A 26991-nucleotide genomic window follows, 5' to 3' on the forward strand; every position below is an offset into this window, starting at 1 on the left:
TGCTCGAGTCTGCCAAGATGGAGTCTTAAGTGAGAGTATAATTGTGGGAGTAACTTCCCATCACTTTTGCCATATTCTTTTGGCTATGAGTGAATCACAGGTTATGCGCATACTCAAGGGGAGGGAATTACAGAAGGATCGGACTCACTGAGGGTCGCCTTAGGATGTGCGTACCACAGGGTGCAATCACAGAATATTCTCAGGCCTCTGCGTGACTGTTCGGATGCCACCGCCTAAGCATTTGTAAAGACTTTCTACAAAACTCTCTAAACTTGCAAGTGGCAGAGCTCACAGGGAAGAGCTAATTTTGAGTGAGGAGGGTGGATCAGTAACCAAGGGAAAGTGATCGCTGGAGCCAGAAATATGGCCAGTTGCCTCCTGCCAACTTCTCAACAAGGAAAAACTGTAGCCACGTGTACTTATTGTGGGTTTGGGGAACTGGGGCAAGGGCTGTGGTGTTTGACTGTCATTAGACATTTTGGATTAGGGACTCCTAGTTTCAACCCATTATCAAGGGGAGGGCAATTGAGAGTCACATTGCCGATATCATCGCTTGGGGCCACCATTGTTGTTCTTCTGCTTAATAAGGCAAAGTACCTGAGAGGCTTCCCGTTCCTGGGCCCCTTTAGCAGCTAGAATCAGTCCATACACACCGCCACCCCCACCCCTGTATTGCTGAAAGCTCTGAAAGGCCAGCAAAAACCCTAAGGATCTGGGAAGGGTGTGTGTATGTGTGTGTGTGTGGAAGTGGTGAGCGGGGGTTACTGCCTTTCACAAGCCATTGCTAAGGGGCTGTTTTAACAGATGGGATTTGTTGACACAGCTAGATTTTCAGCAGCTCCCCCCCGCCACTTTTCCTCTCCTTTTATCCTTTCTGTATGCCTCAAAATACCCTAATATTTTATTCTAAAGTTCTTTCCCTGACAATCAAACCAAATCAGTAAAGGCTCTTGAAACTTCTGGTCCAAAGTCAAGTGTCCTGATATACAGAAACTACAGGATTAAAAAAGAAGTCAGTACCTGTGGAACACACAGGAGGAGAAACAGTGAAAAAGGTACCAACATTTGAGAATCTGAGAGGACCATGAGGGCTTCACTCAATCATTTAAATGAGAGAAGTGATGCAATTTCAGGTGAAAAGAGAGACTGAACCTGAAGTAGCATCAGTGGTTGGCAAAGACAGCTTTTGGGCCACTGAGTTGGAAAGGACTGCTGTGTTCTTTGCATTTGTCTTGCAGGCTCCTGCAAATAGAGGGGTTTTGCCACATGTTCTCTGAAGTTCAACTGAGTGGATGCATTGCTATGACCACCTTGGACTATTCACAGAGTAAAGGGGAACAGGCCCAAATGCAGCTGAAGCCCTGGGGAAAACTCAGATTTCAATCAGAGTTTTGCTCTCCTAGGGTCTCAGGAAGCTGTAAAAGACTCAGTCAAAAGGAGATACCTGGGCGATTTGATGGGCTAGTAAAAAAGAAGAGGGTGGGCAGTGGAGCGGGGATAACTTCTGAGACAGTGGGAGGCCACCTTCAGTAACATGAGTAATCTCTTCTCAGTTTCCTCCTGTCCCTCAGCCTCCGACGATAGGAGGGCTGGTTTGACCAAGCAGGTTCAGGTAGGACCAAGCCAGACAATTAGTCAGACTGAAGTGAAAGGCTTGTCAGCACTGTCAGAACAGGCTGGTTGGCCATGTGGTGAACCACCTGCTGTTAGGACTGGGGGAGATTCACTTGGCATTTGGTTGACACTTTGTAGAACGCTTTCTCACATACAGCAGTCAAGCAGGTCTAGGATCTGAGGCCAGCCCTGGCTCAACTGCCACTGAAGCTTCATTGGCTGATTTTGGTTGCCTTGTCCTCTTAGAAGGACAGCTCTGCTCTTGAGGGGGTGGGGGGGGGTGGTCTTCCTAGACTTTCAAGAGTAAAATCTTGACTCAGTCTGGGAAAATGTGAGGACCAAAATAACTAAGCACAGTAATAAATTATAAGCTACTGAACAAAGTAGGAATTCATGAGTCCACATCAATAATAAATAGATAATAGATGGAATCCTCGGTCTCCGACGCCATCATGTCGCCCGAAGAGGAGCTGGACGGGTGCGAGCCGGAGCCTCTAGGGAAGCGGCCGTCCGTCCTGCCTTTGCTGGAATTGGTCGGCGAGGCCAGTAACAGCCCGGGCAAGGACGGCTCACTCCCCTCGACGCCGCCCCCAGCAGAGGAGGAGGAGGACGAGTTGTACCGGCAGTCCCTGGAGATTATCTCTCGATACCTCCGGGAGCAGGCAACCGGCACCAAGGACGCGAAGCCACTGGGCGGGTCTGGGGCCGCCAGCCGGAAAGCGTTAGAGACCCTGCGACGGGTCGGGGACGGTGTGCAACGGAACCACGAGACGGCCTTCCAAGGCATGCTTCGGAAACTGGACATCAAAAACGAAGACGATGTCAAATCTTTGTCTCGAGTGATGGTCCATGTTTTCAGTGACGGAGTAACAAACTGGGGCAGGATTGTGACTCTCATTTCTTTTGGTGCCTTTGTGGCCAAACACTTGAAGAGTATAAACCAAGAAAGCTGCATCGAACCATTAGCAGAAAGCATCACAGATGTTCTCGTAAGGACAAAACGAGACTGGCTAGTCAAACAAAGAGGCTGGGATGGGTTTGTGGACTTCTTCCATGTAGAGGACCTAGAAGGCGGCATCAGAAATGTGCTGCTGGCTTTTGCAGGTGTTGCCGGAGTAGGAGCTGGTTTGGCGTATCTAATAAGATAGCCTTTTAAGTGCAATAATTGACTCTTAACCAACTCCAGCCACCAAAACCACATACGCCTGCTGTGAAATCAGATGTATTTATGAAGTTGGACTTCAAGCTGTGCAGGCCATAACCTCCAGGAGTTCTACTCCAGCAACGGAGAAAAGCAAGCGGCAGGAGGCTTATGGCTAACAGGAATAAATACATGGGAAAAGTAGTCCCTCTTGAAGAGTCACTGTCTGAAAGAAGCAGAATTCTGTTTCAGCAACAGGCAAACTTTGGGAGGCCACGGAGGAGGACTTTTAGATTTAGTGAAGACGGTAGGGTGGAGAGACTTTAATTACCTTGCCTAGAACAGGAAAGTGGCCAGTAACCAGGCTAGTCATAGAGTTCATTAAATATGCCCACTGAATCCATTAACTTCTATAGTGTTAAAATAGAAGCACTAACAATGCCAGCGTCATGTGTAAAATGGATTTTAAGCTACAAGTAATAGAACCTATGACTAGAAGCCTCAACACTGTACAACAGAGTGTGAAGGGAAGCTTTATCCTCTATAATTAGCTTTCCTAGATGTGCTTCTTGAATAGAAAGTCCAATGCTCAGGATGTTTATACCTGTTCTACTTTGGCTTGGTTTGAGTGATTCCTAGTTTATTAGCCTAGTGTCATGGCCAAGAATACTTGACTTAAGGCTCAATTACAAATCTGGAATATTCTGTTTTTAAGACAAAAACTTGTAATCGTCTGTAAAAATTGTATATATTTTTACAGAACATCTGTTTGAAATGTAAAGGGAGAAAAGTCTGAAATTACATTAGTTTTTTCACACCCTTTTGAAATTTACAACTTCTGTAGTTAGGAACCTGTTTCTTATAGCTTTTTCTATTCTAAATTTTGTGCTAGTCAGTTCTAGATTGTATACAGAACCAACTGATGTAATTGTATGCAACCTGGTTGTAGTACAACAATTCTGATTCATAACTATGCAGGCTTTAATTTTCCTATCTGATTTTGGTAAGTATTTGTTAAATACCTGTTTGGGGGTTTTTTTGTTTTTTTTTTTAACCTGGGGCTGAGAAATTGAGGAATGGAAATTAATCCTTTCACTTTGTTACATGTGGGTTTTCAATAATTGAGTCAAGGTTTTAAGGATTTATTGGGGGGGCGGGGCACACAGGCTGATGACTTGGAAATAATGGGCTCTGATTGGGCAACTACTCATTTGAGTTCCTTCCATTTGTCTTAATTTAACTGGTGAAATTTTAACTGAGTTCATGAGCTCATCTTCAAAGCTTTTGCTGAAAGATTTTCAGCTGTTCCAAATGGGACTTATTAGGAGTATGTATAAAAAGAGCACATTGGGTGGATGAGAGACATTTGATCCCTTGTTAATAAATTGTACAATGATGGCTTGGAAAAACAGGCTATAGTCTAACCATGGTGCTATTACTAGGCTTGCTTGTTAAACACAGGTCTAAGCCTAGTGAGTTAATAAAACAAATACTTATTTCATTTCTATTAATGATTCTCAAACTTTGTTTCAGATTTTTGCATTGGCATCTCTATGGACTTCAGACTTGATGTTTTATCAAACTTACTGTTTATTTCCTATCCTTCCTTGAAATATTTGCTGCTTGTTCGGCTCCCTCTACAGATATTTATAGTTCCTACAAATTTACCTTGCCATCCCTGAACTCTTACTAGCCCTTTTAGTTTTTGGCACTAGGAACCTAAGTGACCGCCCAAGGAGTCCACAGACCTTCATCCTTCTTGAATTTTATCCTTAGGAGGTGGCAGTACAATGGGTGCTGACAGTAACAGTGACGAGGTGAGAAGAGTCCCTTTTCCTTGGACTAGTATCTTATTGGTTGTTGCTTAATCCTGTCTTTGGGGAGAAATTTTCAAAATCCCCTTAGGGATTTTCAGAGGAAGGGATGATATCTTAGGTGACTTTCTCTAGCTTCTTTTGCATTTGAATATGCTCACTTAAAATTATAGAAATTGATGGGCTCTGTTAAACCTCAGAGTTATATAAAAGCTACTAGTAAACTGGAGAAAACTTTTATAGTGGAACCAGGGTCATTTTGAAACCTTTAGCTTCTGAATGTGACCTTTAGTATGTGGACTCCAGACAAAAATAGGCATGAATAAAATGACTAAGAATGTAATTAGGGAACAATTGCCCTGCCCGCCCATCTCCAAGCCTTAAGGTCATCTAGCTAGAGCTATTTTTATCTGTGTATTTATCATTCTTGATCATAAACCACTTATTTATATCATGTCTATCTCTAAGGACCTAAAAGCACTTTATATAGTTAATTAATCTTAAGATCTAGTTAAGGTGACTAAAAAGGCCTGTCTCCCCATAGCCAGTTATGGAAATAAGCACAGAGCTGTAGCTTGATGGAGTTTAGGGGCCCCACTTCCCAATTTACTAGGTGTGACTGCTGAAATGTAGATGAGAATCTTCAGTTGCTATTTTGGGTCAGAGGCTGTGAGGGCTTAGGGAGCCCAAGTGCTTCGGGGCAGGGTGGGTGATTCTGTAGGGAGAAGAGGCACATGTTTTAAGTGCTGACTAGCTGCATAGTTCAGGCAAATCTTCCAAAATAGAAAGAGAGGGGCTGCCTGGAAAGATGGCTCTCTCAGCAACTTCTGTCTGTCTGATGCTTCTCTCAGGGAAAACCCTGCAGTCCTCTAGTGTCGTCTATGTACATTCTGTTGGGGGTGAACACCTTGGTTCTGGTTAAAACAGCTAATGCTGTTGACATCTGTGCCAGGAAGGGTTAGGACCAACTACAAACTAATGTGGGCTGTAAAATGTAGTGTGTTTCCCTAACTTCCTGTTTTTCCTGAGACGAAAATAATAAATCTTTTATTCAAATGCAAAAAAAAAAAATAATAATAATAAATAGATAATAAATAAATAAATAAATAAATGGGGGAGAAGGTATAGTTCTTATTTATGTTAGAATGCAGAGGACCAACTGGTAAATGGAGAAAGAGAGTGAAAGTTGGAAAATTGTCATTTTGCTTCCAAAATAGTAAAGATTGGATCAAGCAAGTCACAAATAGATGCTGCATCTAAGGGGGAATTTTTGATGTGGAGCAGGACATTTGTATAGTTTCGCTCCTAGAGACTGCTTATGAGTTGCAAGGGAGAACAAAAAGAATCATTACAGTGGAAAATCAGGCAACACCTTGACTGTTGTTTTTTTTTGTTTTTTGCTGTACGCGAGCCTCTCACTGTTGCGGCCTCTCCCGTTGCAGAGCATAGGCTCCAGACGCGCAGGCTCAGCGGCCGTGGCTCACGGGCCCAGCCACTCTGCGGCACGTGGGATCCTCCCGGACCAGGGCACGAACCCGTGTCCCCTGCATCAGCAGGCGGACTCTCAACCACTGCGCCACCAGGGGAGCCCTTGACTGTTGTTTTAATTTTCAAAATTATCATCACCAGTGAAAGACAGATGGCTATTACGCATCCCCAGATTTGATTCCTGGAGAAGAATACATTTACCTGTGTATTATTTTTACCTGGGATCATTAATCTAAAACTAATCAGGAAACAACAGACAAATCCAAAATGAGGAACATTCAATTAAAGAAGGGACAAGGAGGTTTTTATTCCTCAAAATTACTAATGTCATCAGAGTCAAAGAAAGGCTCTGCTATGACTCAGATTAAAAGAAGCAGAAGTATAAAAAAGAACAAATTGGATCATTTGTAGAGACGTGGATGGATCTAGAGATTGTCATACAGAGGGAAGTAAGTCAGAAAGAGAAAAACAAATATCGTATATTAACGCATATTATGTGGAACCTAGGAAAACGGTACAGATGAACCAGTTTGCAGGGCAGAAATAGAGACACAGATGTAGAGAACAAGCGTATGGACACCAAGGGGGCAAAGCAGTGGTGAGGTGGTGGTGGTGTGATGAATTGGGAGATTGGGATTGACATATATACTAATATGTATAAAATGAATAATAAGCACCTGCTGTATAAAAAATTAAATAAAATAAAATTTAAAAAATAAAAGCAGCAGAAGAGATATAATAACTAAATGATCAATACCTCATCCTAGACTCAGTGCTATATTGTAGAAGTAAAAATTCTCTAAAGAATATTTTTTGGTCAATGGACAAACTTGGAATGTGGTCACGTATTATTATAAAGTATTATATCAATATTAAATTTACTTAATTTGAGAGTTGTACTGTGGTTATGTAAGAGAATATCATTATTCTTAGGAATTAAAGATCAACATTTTTAGGAGTAAAAGGCCATGGTATGTGCAACTTCCTTCAAATGATGAAAGAGGGAGAAAAAGGGAGGGAAAGAGTGGGAGAAAGGGAAAGGGAGGGAGAAAAAAAGATTAAACAAATGATAATCAGGGTAAAATGTTAGTAATATTTGAACTTAGGTTAAGAGTATATTGATGTTCTTTATACTATTTTTATTCCTGCTACTTTTTTAAAATACAAATTTGAAGTGATTTCCAAATGAAAAGTTTACAGAAAGAGTTATCCAATATATATTGTTAAGTTAAAAAAAAAAATCTAGTACACTGTATTTATTTACTCTCTCACTTGTTCAAACTGTTCAAATATGAATACAAACACTAAGACACACACTCATTCATTAATATGCATGAAAGTGTCTGGGAAGATCATACGACAAGAAAATGTTATTGGCATTTGCTTCTGGGTCAGGGACTGTGTATCTGCATAGGAGAGGCCTACTTTTAATTGTATAACCCTTTTGTAATGTTTGAATTTAAAAATGCATGTACCTTTAAAATGAAAAACAATGATAGTTTAATTTAATTCAATTTAATACATATTAATCTCTATGTACATGAGTCTAGGCCCTAGAAATATAATGAAAAAGCCGTATTTTGAATTTCATGCCCTCAAGTAACTCATGTTCTACTTGGAGAGAGAGGGACAAGGTCTTTTAATCAGTGAAAAAAGGCAAGAGAACTAAGATGCTATTATTAAAATGAAATAAGGGAGAAAGAAGTACAAAACCTTAGTAGTACACCTGGATCTCCCACTGTTTGTTTGTTTTTTGTTTTTTGTTTTTTGTTTTGCGGTGCGCGGGCCTCTCACTGTTGTGGCCTCTCCCGTTGTGGAGCATAGGCTCCGGACGTGCAGGCTCAGCAGGCTCAGCGACCATGGCTCACGGGCCCACCCACTCTGCGGCACGTGGGATCCTCCCGGACCAGGGCACGAACCCGCATCCCCTGCATCAGCAGGCGGACTCTCAACCACTGCACCACCAGGGAAGCCCTCTCCCACTGTCTTAACTGCACCTCACCTGAAGCATTTATACTTTATTTTTCTCACTTTGTAAGAGAGTAAGTAACATTTTCTCCACTGCTTTCCACATAAGCGTGTTCTAAGGATTAATTAGATCATTTTTATGGAGATTCGTGAACTTCGATTGGAAAGGGGATGAAATAAATACAAACAGATAATATTATTAATGTCAGTTGTAAAACATACTTCTTTGAAACATGCTCAAGTGTAGCAGGAAGGAAGGAAGGAAGGAAAGAAGAAAGAAAGAAAGGGAAGAGAAAAAGGAAAGAAAAGACATATAAGCCTTCTTATATTAACTTCTGAAGACTTTCACCTGCTCTCTGAAGTTTCTGTGTAATCTGGTATTTTACAGCAAATGTAGTCATGTCCCTTCCTCCACAGGCTCCCAAGAAGGAACATTTTCATGTTATCAAGGCCAGATTTATTGAGGCATCCAGAAAGTGATGACTTTGGGACAGTTACCTTGCAGTTATTCCACTGAGGTTGAATCAAAGTTTGCCATGGTCTCTGACAACTCTTTTGGAACACGTCCAGTTTTAATAGCGCAGTTACTGTGGGACATTTCCTAAAGGAAAAAGACAAGAACATCAGCAGAATACCACTACATAAAGACAAAGTTAAAAGACTGTGTAGAAAGGATATTAAGGGTCAACCGTTAAGATCACAAAAGCAATAAATTCCAAGTTTGAAGTTGAAATCTGGGACTTAGTGTTTCCCGCGGTACCATATATTACTGCCTGGCCTGTATTGAACACTTTTTGAATGTTATCCCTATAGCCCCAGAACACATGAGGTCTGCTAGAAATGAACATTTTAGATTTTTTTTTTTAAAGCAGATGTTGGGGGTAGGAGTTTATTAATTAATTAATTTATTTTTGCTGTGTTGCGTCTTCGTTTCTGTGCAAGGGCTTTCTCTAGTTGTGGCAAGCGGGGGCCACTCTTCATCGCGGTGCGCGGGCCTCTCACTATCGCAGCCTCTTGTTGCGGAGCACAGGCTCCAGACGTGCAGGCTCAGTAGTTGTGGGTCACGGGCCCAGTTGCTCCGCGGCATGTGGGATCCTCCCAGACCAGGGCTCGAACCCGTGTCCCCTGCATTAGCAGGCAGATTCTCAACCACTGCACTACCAGGGAAGCCCCCTTTTTAGATTTTTAATACTAATGCTATGTTTGCATAATACTTTATCTTTCTTCAAAGGCTTTCACATTTATTTCTTACTTGAGAGCCTTTCCTTCTTGTTCAATGGCCTTTTCATTAAATCACATCACCTCTCCAGTAACCTTTTCATTCTTTTTGTAACTGAAAAGTACACTTTAATTGTAACCATAAAAAATTCTATGATTTGTTATTGTGCTGGATGGAATATTGATTATTAAGTACAAAGGCTTAAGAATTTGAGGATGGCATGTGATACAAGTTTAGATCTGCCACAAAGCTATACCTGTGCTGCCAGATCTTCTGGCACAATTAGAAGTGTCCCTTCAGCAACAGCTTTGTAACTGCTGACCCTGAAACCGTGTACGCTGAATTCAAATAAACTCTCTAACAGTGTAGAATACATGTGCCCACATTTGCATGGTAATGCCTTTTTTATGTTTTGGTAAAATTGAAGATTATAATAGAAAACATCAAATATTGTAGCAAAATAAACAAAGAAATTAATGAAAATGTATAAAATAGAACAAAGCAACACTCAAGACAATTAAACTTCCTTCGATCATGGATTATTCTTTTCAGATAGCTCAACATATCTCCTATATGTTCAGACTTTTGTATTACTTCACTATGCAATGTATTGGCAGAAGACTGTCTCAAATTCAGCTTCAAAGAATGTGAAAGTTGATTGCTAGAAGTAACGGAAGTGTGTGGCTTAATATGAGCAAATCCATTCTGTAGCCATGAGTCTAAGAAGCTCTGGTTATCTTGATAAATAATTGCTAGAGATGGTTTACCAACTAAGGAGTTTGCTTGCCTTCTGCCAGTACATTGTATAGTTCAGCAACAGAGGCTGGGAGCAAGGAGGCAGGGGAAAATTGAGGCTGGAGAAGTTGGCAAGGAGGAGAGGAAATATTACAAAAATGAACCTTGTAAAGCCTTGTGTGAACTTTGTGCTGTTAGCCATATGAAGGAGGCAGTCGCTGGAGAGTTTCAGTTATATTAAAGGATTGACAGACATATGTTTATATTTTAGGGAAAAAAATCCTGTTTGATTTTCTATTGATGAAATGGAAGTAGACAACTTTCGAACATAGATGTCAGTCAAGTGTATGTTAAGAGTTATTGAGGAGACAGATGATATGGCGTGAACCTCTGTGGCATGTGGCTCATGGCATGGGGAAGAAGGGCAGTAGATGAATTTGAGCAACGAGGGTCAAAAGAATATGCATTATTCCAGTAAACTGAAGTTCATGAGAAAGAGCTGTCTTGGGAATCATAAGGTTATAAATAAATCTATGGAAACGGATGAAATATCACAGCAATGTGAGAAGAGGCCTTTTTTAAGCAGAAAAGAACTAAGGACTGGTCTTTGGAAAATATCAACACTTAGGAAAGGCAGAAGGAAATAAAGAGCCCAAATAAGGAGACAAAGAGCTAAGAGAAAAGTAATATAAAAAGAGTTAAGAGAAAGAAATATTTCATGAAGGTGGGAGGAGGCAATAGTGTCAATGTAGTACCAGTTCATGTGAGGGAAAAAATAACAAACAAACAAACTGGGAAGTGTCCATCAGTTTTAGCAAAAAGGAGGTCACTGGTGACCTTGGGAATAGCAGATTCAGTGGAGTAGTGTGGGAAGAATACAAATTAGCATGGGTTTAGGAATGAATTAGAAGTAAATTAGGGGAGACAAAACTCAAGCAACTAATGTGAAGGGAGAAAGAGAGGGCACTAAGTAGGCAGACAGTGGGTATTGGCCAAGAGCTCTGGACTGATGTTTGTGTTGTCAAGAATTCTGACTTATGTACCCAAGAACTGTCAGCACAAACTGGGACTTTACATATACTGTTTATCAGACACAGACTGGTACCTATTTTGCATTTAGAATGATATTTAAACCACAGCATCATGCTGACTCAGCAGAGTGATTCGTACTTGATGGCAAGTTTCCCTCAAGTGTGCATGCAAAGTGCAATGTTAGGCGTGCAGTCATTCTTCAGTAGACATCCACATGAAGCCGTAAAAGGACTGGGTCTATTAATCTTGGGTTGCCTATCACTTTTTGAAAATCAGTTCACATCCTTAGTTTTCTTTGCTTGTAATTTTTTCCCCAAAATGATGTTTCTATATCAGTGTAACTGTTGGCTTGTAAATTGGCCCTGGTACACAGAGGGCAAGGAGAGACTGAAGAAAGAGGCAGACCACTCCAGATTGCAGGTGGCGGCTTTAATAAGCAAGGGTGCTTACGTACAAGGCTTGTCTTGGGCAGCCATCAGACAAGTAGATCTGCTAATATCTTAAAAGTTTATATAGAAGGCTTAATTGGGTTCAGTCCATCCGAATGGTCTCAACGCCACAGCACTCTCAAGACTGCATCTTGGGCAGCTTCTAGCGTGGGGAAGGAAAGTGAATGCACACTCCAAGGCTGGGGTGGGGGCAGGAATGAGGAGCCTCTGATTATCTGGGTCCAGCTTGAGAGCCAACTGGCAGTCGCGTCCTCTTGATTACCTCCTACAATACTTTACCCCTCGTGACCAGCTTTTACAATTTCATATGGCCTCTCTTCTGCAGTGTGCCCTGAGCTGCCAGCAAGGGCTTTTACTAGTATGGAGGTAGCTTAGTTTGGGCAGCTATCTGGCTGTAGTGGAGGCAGATGCCACAGCAACAGCATAGACACATGTAAGAGAAAACCCATTAAGATAATGATTTTCAAAATCAGTAACAATTTGTTTTTCACCAAAAGCCCCATGACCCAGACCACTGATTTACTAAGTCCCTTAGGTGGTGGTCAGATCACTCACGGCATTTACTTCTGTTTTTATGTGATTTAATAAAGATGACACATTGACTGACTTCTTAGGTATGAACATACAACGTTCTCTTTGAATAATGGTGCAGGCGCATCCTTGCCGGGTAGTAGGAATGTCCAAGGCCATTTTATTTTGGAGGAAAGCTTTTTTTATTAGAGACATTTTAGTATTCAGTATGTACAGGCTTCGTTGGCTATCACTTGAGGCTTGTTGGGGGAATTTAGTAAAGGCTTCCATGTGTGCTCTAATATCCTCCAGGCCAGTGGAGGGGACAAAGATAGTGGCCAAATGATTGTACCAGTGGAACACAGAATGTGTCCACCTGGCCTTGAAGAAAAGGAGGTTGGCAGCTTTAGGAACTTGACCTCGTTTGCATGTTATACATGTTGGCCGGTGGAGGCAGTAGTCTTGGTGTGAGATGATGGAATGGGGGTGGGATATGCCAGACCAGGACCCCCATTTTCTCCCCTCCTTCAATAGTTCACGTTCCGTTTCAAGTATAATGCATTTTAACAGGTCTGGCTTGCAACAGTGGACATGGAGCAGTTTCCTCTCACCCAGTGGTGCAAAGTAACTCACCTATTCTGGTGCGACGTCTCGTAAATTTCAGTGGATAATTCTCTCTCAGGCATGATGGGGCTTGGTGTTCTCAACAACATAACACGTTGATCCATGGTAAGAGTCAGGACAGTGGCTGTTTTTTGGGGATTTCTATACCTTTATGGTATTGGATGTTTCGGCCAGGGTCCCCAGTCTGGTATATGGGGCAACAGGTCCACTGGTTGATCATTCAAATGTATTAGAGGCTGGGGCAGTAGTTCAGTCCACCCAGCCAAGGTGGTTTTACCTGTTAGTAATTTAATCTGCTGCTTTAATATTCCACTTTTTCTTTCCATTAGCCCTGCTGCTTGAAAATTATAGGGGAGATGGAACCTCCATGTCATGTTGTTCTGCCCAGTTTTGCATATTATGAGCTCTGAGCCCAGATTACTGTCTATTTGATGAAGCTTTCTGTACATGGTACTCAGCTCTTCTAGTCTCCTAATGGTGGTAGCCTGGTTTGTGTGGCAACAGGGGAAAGCTTGGGTTAGGCTAGATACAGTGTCTACACAAACCAGAGCATGTTTAGAACACTCAGTCAGAGGAAAGAGGCCAATATAAAGAGGCCAATTTGCCAATCCCTCATCAGTTGGGAACTCCAGTGGATGGCACCAGACTCCTTTGACAGTTATCTTGGGTGGTATTTAGAACACATAGGACGTGCTGATACTGCATTAACCAAGATACTGTATCTTAAGGGCAATCTGGCATCCTTGGCAACACACCATCCTATGCAGGCACTACAGTGGACACCCCTCCTATGCTCTCAATCTGCTGTATCTACTGATGTGTCAGTTGCTAAAGTTCATTCCCAGGCTAGGACATCAGCTTCCTGATTGCCAGGGGGTGTCAATGCTTCATGAGCCGGAATGTGGACGACAGTGAGGACTGTGTTGGGCTCTTGCAGGTGAACCCAAATGTCTTTCCGCATATCTTGACCCCACAAGGGCTTATTCATGATCATCCACCCCTCAGCTTTCCATTATCTGAGCCATAGGGTTAACCCTTTTAGAACAGCTCAACTGTCAGTACAAAGGGTTAACAGCCAGAGCTCATTAGTGATTACCAGCCAACCTGCTCTGCATTCAGCCCATTGGCTGTGGGGGCTCCTTTTTCTTCCAGGCATCTGTATACCAAACATCAGAGGGAATTTCCCCCACGCCCTCTCTACAGGCCACAGGGGCTGCCATAGGAATAGGGGTGGGAGTATTTGGAGGATCTACATACTCTTCAGGGCCTAGTAGCACCTGCAGTTCTAGAGACAGTGGGCTGGTGGACAGAGTGCTCCTGTGCTGCAAGTAGGCCACTTAGTCAATGCGGTAGTTTGAGCCATGGCAGAGGTGAGTCAATGGAACATATTCTTAACTCACCCCTTGATAGGAAGGAAAGTTCTTACCATGCTGGGTGTTCCTTTGTGAGAGGCTCTACGGAGGCATTCTGTGTCCACTGCTAGAAGCTGTTGCTCTATGGGGATATATTGGGTTTTGTCCCCTACCAGACCTGAGACCAAAATCTTCGGGGTACTCACTCCTTTTGTTGTCTCTGTCACAGTGTCCAGCCCATACCATCTGGAGTCACGGACATATCTAATTCAAATGGTAGTGCTGCATGGGAGATGCTCAGAGCTTCACTAGTATTTTTGCCTTCTCAGAGGCAGCTTGTTTTGATCCCCAGTCCCATATGTGCCCTTTCTTTACCAGTTGGTGTAAGGAATGGAGGCACTGTGCCAAGTGGAAAATAAAAGTCCTTCAAAACCCCAAAATCTCTACAAACTCTTGTACCTCTGTCATATATTTAGGGGTTGGATAGAGTTGAATCTTATCAATTACAGATTCTGGGACACAGTGTGTCTTATCCAACTAAACAACTCCCAAAACTTCTGGCTATGCCTGGGCCTTGAATTTTCTGTGGGTTCACCACCCATCCTCTCCCTCTCAGATGTTTTAGCAAAGTCTGCAAAGTGACCTGCTGCAGAGGCAAGTCTTCACTTGTTAGCATTATATCATCAATGTCCTGAGCCTATTTTATTGATGTGGGGAGGGAGAACAAGGGCAGATCTTGAGTAACCATCCCACGACATATTGTAGGTAGCCCTGGGGAAGCAATTGAAAGGTCCAGTGTTGCCCCTTTCACGTGATCTTAGTTTTTAGAAACTTATCAGGGTCTTTTCCAGGAATCTTCTCAAAGATGAAGCACTCTTGTAGGAACACATTATCAGAGTAAAACAATAATTGTCTGTAAATGATAAAAGACTTAAAAATAGCCGTGGTTAAAGATCTCATGAGAGTTCATTATAATGCAGTTGACAAGGAAATTTGGTTATTTCTATGACCTACACTTTAAAATTATGACTGATAACGTTATACCAGGACAGACTAGATTTTTTGGAATGTCCTATAAATATATTATAAAGAAAGTTTGGCATTATTCTTATTTGGCAATGTTTACCATGTAATTTAACATATTAAATAAGCCTACTTAGTTTGATAATCTCTCTTTTATAAGGAGAGAGAACACATCTTTTGAGATGCTCCAGGGGCCTGCTACAAAATCCCAAAGTTAGTTCAAGGTCAGTAAGACTTCATTTAGAATCTTATTTTGGGGAAGTTTGTTAAAAAGATCAAATGATTTAAAATACTTGATTAAATGAGATCATAGATTATTAGGAAACACTATTTAGTTATCCATTTAACCAAAAAGACAATTGAAGACTTTAAAGGCAAACATAGAGAGTTATATAGTTGTAAAAAAAGCTTAGCTCTTTTAACTAGAGAAGACTGTTTTCTTAAGTAATCAAAGACCTGATAAAGACAACATGAAACATAGGAAATTATTTTGACAAAACACAGAATTTTATAACAGTCTGTATTTTAAAAAACCTATCCCCCCCTGCCCTTTTTTTTTCAATCTCAAGTAGGCAGTGTTTACAATTCACAGATATGATAAGATCTACAACTTCAAGAGACAGAGAAAGAATGAAAGTTTTCTTGTTGGAGTTTTGGGGTATATTTTTTTATTATCAGAAATCTAGGGTAATCACAGTTTAAAATTTTTCTTTGTATTAAGTGTTGGATGGAATGGGCCATTCTGTTTATTTCATTATCAATCACCACAACCTCCTCCCCTTCCCTCTCCTTACTTCCCCAGGGATTCTACATTTTAATGTCCTACTTTGGTCATAAGTGCTTGAATCTTAAACTTCAACAGTGTGTAAATTTCCAGGTCTCCAACTTATTATTCTGCTCTCCTATCTCGTCCGCTAGCCCTGAAGCTAACAGAGTAGAGGACACCTGCATGTCCTTCTATAACTTCAGTTTTTATTCCAACTTTCCAATTCAAGCTTCAGCCTCTAGTTGGGCATTGGTAGCTGGCCGAACTACATGCAGTGAAGGCCAACCCCTGCAACAGTCATTAGTTTTCCTTTTTTGCCACAGTGCACAATGTACAGTTTCTCAAGCAAACACATTAAAGCAGCTAGTTCCGGGGGCATCCGTACTCATGCAGTGGTCCACAAGCATCTAGTGTATGGGCCACCCCTCATAACAGAGAGGTCAGTGGCCAACTCAAGATTTCCCCTGTGGCTGCCTCTTTCCCAATACTCATTCCTTTGTTCTCCTGGGCAGCTTGATGATTGTTGGTTTGCAAATTGCCCCTGTAAACAGAGGGCATGGAGAGACTGAAGAAAGAGGCAAACAATTCTAGATTGGTAGGTGGCAGTTTTAATAAACAAGGCAACTTACTTGCAAGGCTTATCTTGGGCAGCCCCAAGATGAATAGATCTCCACGGCCACCCACCAGAAAGTTAAAAGTTTATATAGAGGCCCTAACTGGGTTCAGTCATGTATACCATCCAGGTGGTCTCAAAACCACATTGCTATCTCAAGGCTATGTCCTTGGGCAGTTTCTAGTACAGGGAATGCAAGAACACTCATTCCAGGGACAGGGGTGGGGGTGAGGAACCTCTGATTGTCTGGGTCCAGCTCATGGGTCAACCAGCAGACACATCCTGTTGATTACCTCACCCACCAGTAGGATGAGGTTATATCACTTTCTATTTAAAATGATTCTATTTAAATATATTATTTTCAGATTATCTTTAGAATTCATATATATACATATATGTACATGTTTCATAGGTACATAATTCATAACTGTACAGATTTTTATAACAAACTAAACTAGATGATTTTTCAAAGTGAATTGTATGTATTATATAAGAAATTTTTATCTTAGTCGACATTCATGCCATTGTATTGTTTTTACGATTCCTACCATGATGATTACTTTTAATACAGCAAATAAATGATTATTAAGTATCAAGTGACAGTAGCATATCCAGTTTCAGATAAGAGCACTTAATGAATTACAAAATACTTCTGATAAACCTATATATATTAGAAAATAAATCATAAACTCCTGAAGTCATAATGGAATAAAAAGAACATACCTGAGTTGTCTTTAACTGATTTTGATAGTAAAAAATGCTAGAAATATAATTTATACATATACTTACTATAATTTCATTTCACAGAGAAAACTTGTTATGAAAGATTATATATAGTTCCAAAGGAAAAAAATCAGTTATTTTTTTGAGTCATTTAAACAAAATTTATGAATATTGTTAGATGCTCATACCATACATGCTTAGAAAGGGAATTTCTAATCATAATAAAAAGAAGAAACTATAAAATAAATGAAATTGCAATTCTTCTGCTTTGCCATTATCAAGGATGCTTAATTCACCCTTCGTTCTAGTCATAGCACAAAGAAATTGTCCTGGAATTCACCAACAAACCTTCAAGGGCGTGGTGATACAACTGTGAAACCTAACAGCTCAGAGGGAGATTAAAGGTTGCACTCCTTGAAACACAGCAAGACTGTCAGCTATCAAAGGCTGCACCTTTGGAGTCCTTGTAATAAAAGTCTGAGGAGTAATCTAATGTGCCATTAACATCAAAGTGTCTGCCAGCCTACAATATTGGTTTTGCTTTAAATGTGTTGAGTACTAACCACCTGGCTTGCTTCCAGATTCCTAGCTGCTTATGGTGCAAGCACTGAAACGTTATCAGAAAAACTTAGCTCTTTGAAAACAGACTTGCATATAAGTGGCTTACAGAGAAAACTGTTTCCTGCAACATAGCGCTTTCTTTCTAAAACATGTTTAATTCACATTGAGCATCAAAGGCATTCGTTTTGCAAAATTCCTAAGATTACACTACATATGATACAACAGAGTAAATCTAGATCTAAAAATGTAAGAAAGAATAACCGAGATCCCTCAATTGTATCACTGAGTCCCTACTCCACTGCTGGCAGATTACAGCTATTTTTCTAGCTTTATTAGATATTTATCCATCATTATAGGTAATGCCACATATGGACTGCTGTGTAGCATCAGGGAGTGTTTCTCTACATAACATCAAAGAACATCCCACAGGAGTCAGTCATAGGTGTTCTGTATTAGTGAATGGTGACAGTCCAAAAAATTCTCACCTTCTCACATTGAAACTCATTGTCTCCCTTTATCCAGATGCCAATTATTAATTCTGTTTTTTCTCCTTGATAGACATAAATATGTACACACATATTCACTGACTGAATACCATAAGTAGGGGACTACTCTTTATTTGGCTTTTCACTAGATTAAAATATCAAATAGGTAGGCACTCTTCTAAACTTTGTACATGTTTTACTACATTCGTTCACACCACAGCCCCTGGAAATAAGTGTAATTTTTACCATATTCATATGAAGAAAAAAACCTGAAGAGCAGAGAAAATAAATAGTCCAAGGACATACAGTCAGTAGCCTAGTCAGGGTTCAAACCAAGACTCAGACTCTGTGTGCTCAAATACTCTGCCTTACTGCCTTTCTTTCCAGATCTGACCATGAGTAAGGCATTTAGTGATACATCTTATGTTAACTTATGTTTAATTTATTTGAGAAGAAACTTTTTGTACCTATTTGTGAATTTTGTCTTAGTCACGCACCAGAAAAAGAATGAATATTGAGCTAATATTGATTTGTTAAATAAACATGTAGAATTCTTGACTTTAAATTTTTCCACGAAGAGAAACAATCAGAGAGGTAAGACCATCTTGTTGAAACTGGCAAACTTTAGCAAGTCACTTACCCCCTTTAAGCTTTAATTTCCTAACTTCCTATAACTTTTGTCTTTGTTAGAAGGTTTTTGTTTGGGATTAAATAATATAATTGATGTGTGTATTCACTGTCAACTAAAAATTCCCACAAATGCAAAATAATACTATTATAATGTTACTAAAAGGAAAATAACAAATTCCACAGTTTATGTGAGTTGGGAAAATCTAATAGAATTTCAAATAAGAAATATATAAACACACTTTCAATCATGTATCACATGTTCAGAAGTCAAATATATAGATTCTGAGGTTTTTCAGTAACTTAGTAACATAAAGGCATTTTTTTTTTAATTGGAGTATAATTGCTTTACAATGTTGTGAATCAACTGTATGTATACATATATCCCCTCCCTCTTGGACCTCCCTCCCTCCCTCTATTTCCCCTTTTATGGCTGCTAGCATTTGCCTTATGTACTGAGGTGCTACTATGTTGGGTGCATATATCTTTATAATTGTTATATCTTCTTCTTGGATTGATCCCTTGATCATTATGTAGTGTCCTTCCTTATCTCTAGTAACAGTCTTTATTTTAAAGTCTATTTTATCTGGTATTAGTGTCGCTACTCCAGCTTTCTTTTGATTTCCATTTGCATGGAATATCTTTTTCCATCCCCTCACTTTCAGTCTGTATGTGTCCCTAGGTCTGAAGTGGGTCTCTTGTAGACAGCATATATACGGGTCTTCTTTTTGTATCCATTCAGCGAGCCTGTGTCTTTTGGTTGGAACATTCAATCCATTTACATTTAAGGTAGTTATCAATATGTATGTTCCTATTACCATTTTCTTAATTGTTTTGGGTTTGTTTTTGTAGGTGTTTTTCTTCTCTTGTGTTTCCTGCCTAAAGAAATTCTTTAGCATTTGTTGCAAAGCTGGTCTGGTCTGGTGCTGCTGAATTCTCTTAGCTTTTGCTTGTCTGTAAAGCTTTGTATTTCTCTGTCAAATCTGAATGAGATCCTTGCTGGTAGAGTAATCTCGATTGTAGGTTTTTCCTTTTCATCACTTTAAATATGTCCTGCCACTCCCTTCTGGCCTGCAGAGTTCTGCTGAGAAATCAGCTGATAACCTTATGGGGATTCCTTGTATGTTATTTGTTGCTTTTCCCTTGCTGCTTTTAATATTTTTTATTTGAAGTTAATTTTTGTCAGTTTGATTAATATGTGTTTTGGTGTGTTTCTCCTAGGGTTTATCCTGTATGGTATTCTCTGTGCTTCCTGGACTTGGATGGTTATTTCCTTTCCCATGTTAGGGAAGTTTTCGACTATAATCTCTTTGAATATTTTCTCAGACCCTTTCTTTTTCCCTTCTTCTTCTGGGACCCCTATAATTTGAATGTTGGTGCATTTAATGTTGTCCCAGATGTCTCTGAGACTGTCCTCAATTCTTTTCATTCTTTTTTCTTATTCTGCTCCTTGGCAGTTATTTCCACCATTGTATCTTCCAGCTCGCTTATTCGTTCTTCTGCCTCAGTTATTCTGCTATTGATTCCTTCTAGTGTATTTTTCATTTCAGTTATTGTTGTTCATCTCTGTTTGTTTGTTCTTTAGTTCTTCTAGGTCTTTGTGAAACATTTCCTGTATTTTCTCGATCCGTGCCTCTATTCTATTTCTGAGATTTTGGATCATCTTTACTGTCATTACTCTGAATTCTTTTTCAGGTAGATTGCCTGAAAAAGAATTGCCTATTTTCTCTTCATTTATTTTGTCTTGTAGTTTTTTACCTTGCTTCTTCATCTGTAACACATTTTTTGCCTATTTTCTCTTCATTTATTTTGTCTTGTAGTTTTTTACCTTGCTTCTTCATCTGTAACACATTTTTTGTCATCTCTTTTTTTTTTTTTTTTTTTTTTTTAATGGGTGGGACTGAATTCCTGTCTTACTGGTTGTTTCACCTGAGGCTTTCAGCACTGGAGTTTGCATGCAGTTGGGTAGAGCTGGGTCTTGGTGCTGAGATGAGGACCTCCAGGAGACTTCATTCTGATAATATTCCCTGGGGTCTGAGGTTCTCTGTTAGTCCAGGGGTTCAGACTCAGTGCTCCCACCACAGGAGCTCAGGCCTCACCCCTGGCCCATGAACCAAGATCGTGCAAGCCACGTAGCATGAAAATATTATCTTGCCACTTATTATGCAAATAATTTGGCTAAAGGGGATGTTTTAGAAAATTTCTATTAGTGGGAAATATCTGATTTGTAATCTGTATAGCTTCCTACCACATTATATGTGATTACCAGAACCATCAATGATACTAAACTTCAGGCATAAATTTTAAGATAGAGTTTTATTTCAATTTGAGCAGGTCCTTCTACCACCTCAACTATAGTAGGCATCCATTACTGCTCAAGATTGTGTTGACCCTGAGAAAACGCAGTAAGGGAGGGGATGACCAGTTCATAATGTAATGGAAATTACTTTTCCTGCTTGGCAGGTAAATTCAGAAGAAAGTAAGAAAAGGAGAGTGCTTGAAGTGGATAGTCATCTGTTAAAGGTCAAATTTCCAGAGACATCTTTGCTACAAATCTGGGGAAAGAAATTCTTCAAAATCCTTTGCTTCATCCTGTAAATGGCAAAGGTGAAATTCCTTTTGTGTTGCTTAGATTTTTTTCTTTTGCAGTGTTCCCAAATAAACACATGGAAGTGCAACTTATTGTGTTTTCAAGTCTTTTCGTGCAATAGCAAAAGCAATAAGTTGGCATCATCAGCTTCTCCTTTGTGACAAATTCTTATTTTCTACCACATAGTTAGATCAACTGACACTGGATACATTTTGTTTTCTCACAAAGAAACTAGTTCAACTGAAATTCATTTATACAAGCATTGTAATTTAAGTCTAATAATGCCTTTGGGTTAAAGGATGGACGAAATTGAAAAGGTCAAAACCTATTTGACTTCCTTTAAATGTTTGATAGCTTGTTGACTTAAATTTATTCTATTTGAAATGCCAAGACATTTGCCCTTTTCATGTAGCTTGTGGGGCTCCTCATTAATATTTTTTTCTGACATCCAATCATTCCAAAGCATTAAACATTTCTCAACACATCTATATGTTTATAAAAGTCAATTAAGAAGTAGTTCCGGGCTTCCCTGGTGGCGCAGTGGTTGAGAGTCCGCCTGCCAATGCAGGGGACAGGGGTTTGTGCCCCGGTCCGGGAAGATCCCACATGCTGCGGAGTGGCTGGGCCCCGTGAGCTATGGCCGCTGAGCCTGCGCGTCTGGAGCCTGTGCTCCGCAACGGGAGAGGCCACGTTAGTGAGAGGTCCGTGTACCAAAAAAAAAAAAAAAAAAGTAGTTCCTACCTTCAAAGAGCACACAGTGTGATAGATGTAAACAACCACTTAAAAGTGCATCATAGCCACCATTGTTAGTGCCTTTTCATTCATTAAGTACATATTTATAAGTACCTATTATATACCAGGCACTGTTCTAGGGTTTAAAGACATATCAGTAAATACAACCTACAAAAATCCCTGCCCTCATCAGGAGCTTTCATTCTAATGAGGAGCAATTAAAATGTTTTACATTCTGATCAATAAGATTAACATCTTCTCTCCCCATGGGAACTTGCCAGGGCATGGATAGGCAGAGATGGAGGTAAAAGAGTGGAAGTATTCTCTCCTCTCTTTAATAAGGACAATATTTTGTATTGTTCATCTTGAAAATACTTCTACACACCATATTAACGCTTTTTTAGTACTGTGCTTTCTTATAAATTATATATAAGCTGATAATTCGCTTATAGAAGTTAAGTCTAATACTGTTTCCTACTGTATAAACTAAATTGTCCTTCATCACTTTCACCATGAAGCTTTTCCTGACTGTTCCTGACAGAAGTCTATTCCGCTCTACCCTGGAAAACGCAACTCTTTTTAAAAATCTTTTATGATGCTCATTTTGTTTTTACTTTTGCAGTCAGACCTTTCTATTCTGTTTCAGCATCCTCCATGATTCAATCAACTACAGATCAAAGATATTTGGAAAACAAATTACAGAAAGTTACAAAAAGCAAAACTTGGATTTGCCATTCACCAGCATATATTTATATAACATTTACATTGTATTAGATATTATAAGTAATCTAGAGATGATTTAAAGTATACAGGAGGATGTGCGTAACTCATACGCAAATACTACACCATTTTATATAAAGGATTTTAGCATTGGCAGATTTTGGTATCTGTGGAGGTGTTGGGGGGGAGTACCTAGAACCAGTCCCCCTCAGATACTAGATACCAAGAGATAACTGTATATGATTCTGTGCTTCTTTGTACCATTACTAGACTGCAAGCTACTTACAGGCAAAAACTATGTGGTAGTCATTCCATTATCCCTGAGACCTAACCCACATCATGGCTCCCACTGAAAAATATTTGCTGTATTAATTTGAAATATAACCAACCTAAATTAAGAATTAGAACAAAGAACACACAAATGCACACATAGTATTCTCCATTCTTAGTCTCTAATTCCCAGTTTGAATTTTGGTGTAATTTTGAATTACATGTGTTTGCATCCACTGAAATATCTTCATGCTCCCCATATTCTCCCAATACGTTAGGCACAAAACTATAATTTCTGGTTTCTATAACTAGGCTATTTTCCCCAAGAAGAAAAAAAATCAAATTAAAATAAATTTTTATATGAATATAAATATTTGTTTTTACTCATTATTCTTATAATTCATGTTTTAAGAAATAGTCATCTAGATTGTATTTTGTGAACACATGTGCCTGTATCATTATGTGAGAGGTTACAACTACAATTAATTATTCAATATTTATAACTATTTGTCATTTGCTTTCTAATATATTTGAACATCGATGGTCATTAATATTCAGGTTGCTCATTGATTTATAGATAATACTAGTTATAGTATATGAAGCAAAATTAGGAAAGGCATCATCTAATTATTTACTCTTTCCTAATTTTTATACATTTCATGATCCCTCTGGACATAAGAAAGCACAAGTTCACACTTTCTCGACAATGGTTTTGATAATCCCTGAAACATTCACTATCTAGTGGAGATTGCTTCCCTGAGGAGTTAGTTGACAGGCTCTGTTTGTTTAGTTTGACTTTGCTGATCCTAACGAGAATTAATTCTCCAAGCTGTGGTGAATATATATATATATATGTTGTAATGACATACATCTAAGTGTTCCTTGCTGACTAAATGTTTTTGTTGTTTTAAATAAGAGTCTTACATACATAAACAGAAAACATTAGGATTTATTGGCATGAGGAATCAGTGTCAAAAATGCAAATCCTTACTCCTTCTGTTTCAAAGGGAAAATTCAGTATTCCCTCTACTAGAGTGCAGACAAATCCTGTGAATGTGAGCTTACTCTTGTCTCCCTCCGACACAGCCTCCACCAATACTGGCTTTAAATGCTTCCGCTGATTAATAGAAAGCTCCAGAAACTCTCTTTGATAGTTCAAAAGGCTCTTCTTACTTCAAGTAAAAAATATTTATTCCATTGGTTTAAATAGATATTTTTAAAAAAGCATTTATTGCATGCATTTTAGATTTGGTATAAAAAGACATAAAAAGGCATCTTAAATTAAAATAATCTATTGATAAATAGCGGTCCACTCAGGTAAAATTTTAAGCTATTGATGTTTTTGATCTTCATCTTTTTTCTATTCTAATAAGTTTCCCTGAGGAATATTTAATTGATTCCTTCTGGTTTCATTCTCATTTTCTATTAGATTTTTTCCCTTGTCTGCAAAAAAGTCAGTAGATAGGAGTGATGGATGTGGATATACAGTTTCCGGAGAAAACGAGCCATGTGGCTCAGAGCAGGAACCCTATCTTATTGTTCCTTTGTACCCGCAACATCTAACACAGTGCTCAACGCATAATGTAGTTCAATAAATATTTGTTGAAATGAACAAACTGTACAAGGAGGTCATGCGTAAAATTTACTGAAACAACATGTTATCGTACTTGAAGAGAGAGGTACATGGAGAATATTAAAGTCATGAGTCAGAAAATTAGAACATGAACTTCTAGTCTAATATTAAGATAAGGAAAGATTCTGCCTCATGTTTCTAGCTGTACTACTACATCATTTAACTCCATTATGGAATAGTAACACCAAAACATTTATTATTTTATTTCTTTTCCTCTACCGTACACACAAAATAATGTTAACACTCAAGGAGAAAGGATTATTTGGATCAGATACCCCTATTTTTGCACTGAATTCTCTCAAACACATATACTAAACTATAAAAATTATGAATATTACATTAAAATACAGACTCATGAAAGATGCTAATTATGTAATGTTAAGTAAAAACAGCCAGGCTAATATACTATAATCATAAATATATTTAGCAAGGACCTAAATTTGAAAATCTATTCTATATTACATGTTAAAATACTGAAACCCGATGCATGATAACAGAACTGCCGTATTGGACCTATCAAGAATTCATTTACATGAGGGGCTAAGTCCCTTGAAATATCAATTATTTTATCCTGAGGAAGTTTGTGCCTGAGTCCAAATGGAAAGATGCTATTATAAAGCAGGAATATTTATGAAATCTTCTAGTGAGGCACTGGGAGCATAAGACACATTAACATTTAGAAAAGTGTGTCAGCAGTGGTGATGACTAGGACATTACGTCTCTACCTAGAGGTACTATTGCTGCTCATTGGAATATGAAATAGACGCTCTCTGAGCTGTGAGAGGGAATCATTCCTCTGGGATGTGTTTTTAGAGGACATCACAGCAGCATCTCAGCCTTATTAGTGCCTAAGGCAGGCTTCAGAAGCCATGGGAATGAAAAGAACAGTGGCATAGGCAGTCTCAGAAGGTATCAAAATCATGAGCCAATACTGGTGAGGAAGAAAATGATAGAAGTCAAATGGAAGCAAGAAGACTATTTCATACATACACTTGAAACACTTCCTGGGGAAAACAAAACAAGATGGGAAGGGATTTGAGGAGACTAGAGGTCCTAAAAAGGCAGAGGTGATCCACGGAAAGGCGTTTTCGTATATTATTCTGACGTTAGCATGATAAGAAGAAACATAAATGATACAAGCTTTTAAAATGCATGGGAAATAAATAAAATTTAGAATAATTACCCTAAAACAATAACTGTATTTATGTCATGGTGCTGAATTTACATGTATTTTTTCTATTTTGCAAATTTTCTGTATAGTAGTTGATTGGTTTTGTTATTTAAAAAACTGCATGTACCTGCTTATATATATATATTTTAAAAAACCAATGAAGGTAGTCAGAAGTACCCTGGTCCAAATAATTTATGCTCTGACTACTTCTGCATCTCCTTTCTATTTATTTGTCTCTCCATCCCATTATCCCCAGTCTTAAAGGATGTTTCCTGAGCACATGATGGCTTTGAAATTCTAAGTGTGAACTTTGGAAGAGATTCAAGATACAAAGTATAAATTTATTCTCTTGATTGATGGTAGGGAAATGATCACTGTCAGGTATCAAGCTTCTATCCAACAACTACATATGCCGTGGGCTCCAGTCAGAACATAAATATCTCTCTTAGATCCTTTCTTTGAACTCTCTCCTGCCACCTTTGCATGTTAGTGGCAACCCTGTTTGGGCCTAAGGAAATGGATTTAGTTTTTAATATTTATCCTAAATTTGCTTACTCCAACTTTAATCTTTAAACGTAAGTTCTGAAATAATTTGACTTGTTTTAAAACACATGAAATTATGCAACCGACCCTTTCTTTGGAATACAAAGGAAGCAGTGCTTGTCTGGTGAAGGTAAAGATTCAGGAGATTTAACATGAGTGCATAAATCTTGTCATCAAGGGATTCAGAACATTTTTAAACAACTGTGTGTGTATGTCAGAAAGGTGAGATTATAAGTGTTTGGGGGGAAAGGATGTGGATTTAGGGAAACAGGTATTGAAGATGTTACATTTTATGCCTAAAACACTTTACCATCAGGAATGTATTTTCAAAAATAAAAAGGTCCCATCTGCCATCCCTACCGCAAATGAAGACAAACTAAGTTTGGCAAAAGAAAAATAGGTAAATCCAAAATAGTTTCTAAAGACTATGAAATTTTGAATACCTTATTAGAATCCTAACATATTAAACACAACTGCATATTAAACACAACTGCATGCAAAAGGCTGTTTCATTCTCAGTTTTATTCTGTTTTTGCCCCACCTGTTTTGGAGTACCAAATTATCTTCTCCTCCCCTAGATCCCATTTT

The 26991-nt window shown here is 39.1% G+C and overlaps 2 protein-coding genes across 2 annotated transcripts in view; both read left to right on the top strand.

The window, feature by feature from the left end:
• Positions 1-26991, top strand: part of MGAT4C (MGAT4 family member C) — a 523301-nt gene that overhangs the window by 359304 nt on the left and 137006 nt on the right. The window lies entirely within an intron of this gene.
• On the top strand, positions 2040-4262 carry LOC132528895 (induced myeloid leukemia cell differentiation protein Mcl-1 homolog). Its single transcript, XM_060165051.1, has one exon. The coding sequence runs from the start codon at positions 2040-2042 to the stop codon at positions 2760-2762; it is 723 nt and encodes a 240-aa protein (XP_060021034.1). The 3' UTR covers positions 2763-4262.

The sequence above is a fragment of the Lagenorhynchus albirostris genome, chromosome 11 (assembly GCF_949774975.1).
Source record: "Lagenorhynchus albirostris chromosome 11, mLagAlb1.1, whole genome shotgun sequence".
NCBI classification, from domain to species: Eukaryota; Metazoa; Chordata; class Mammalia; order Artiodactyla; family Delphinidae; genus Lagenorhynchus; species Lagenorhynchus albirostris.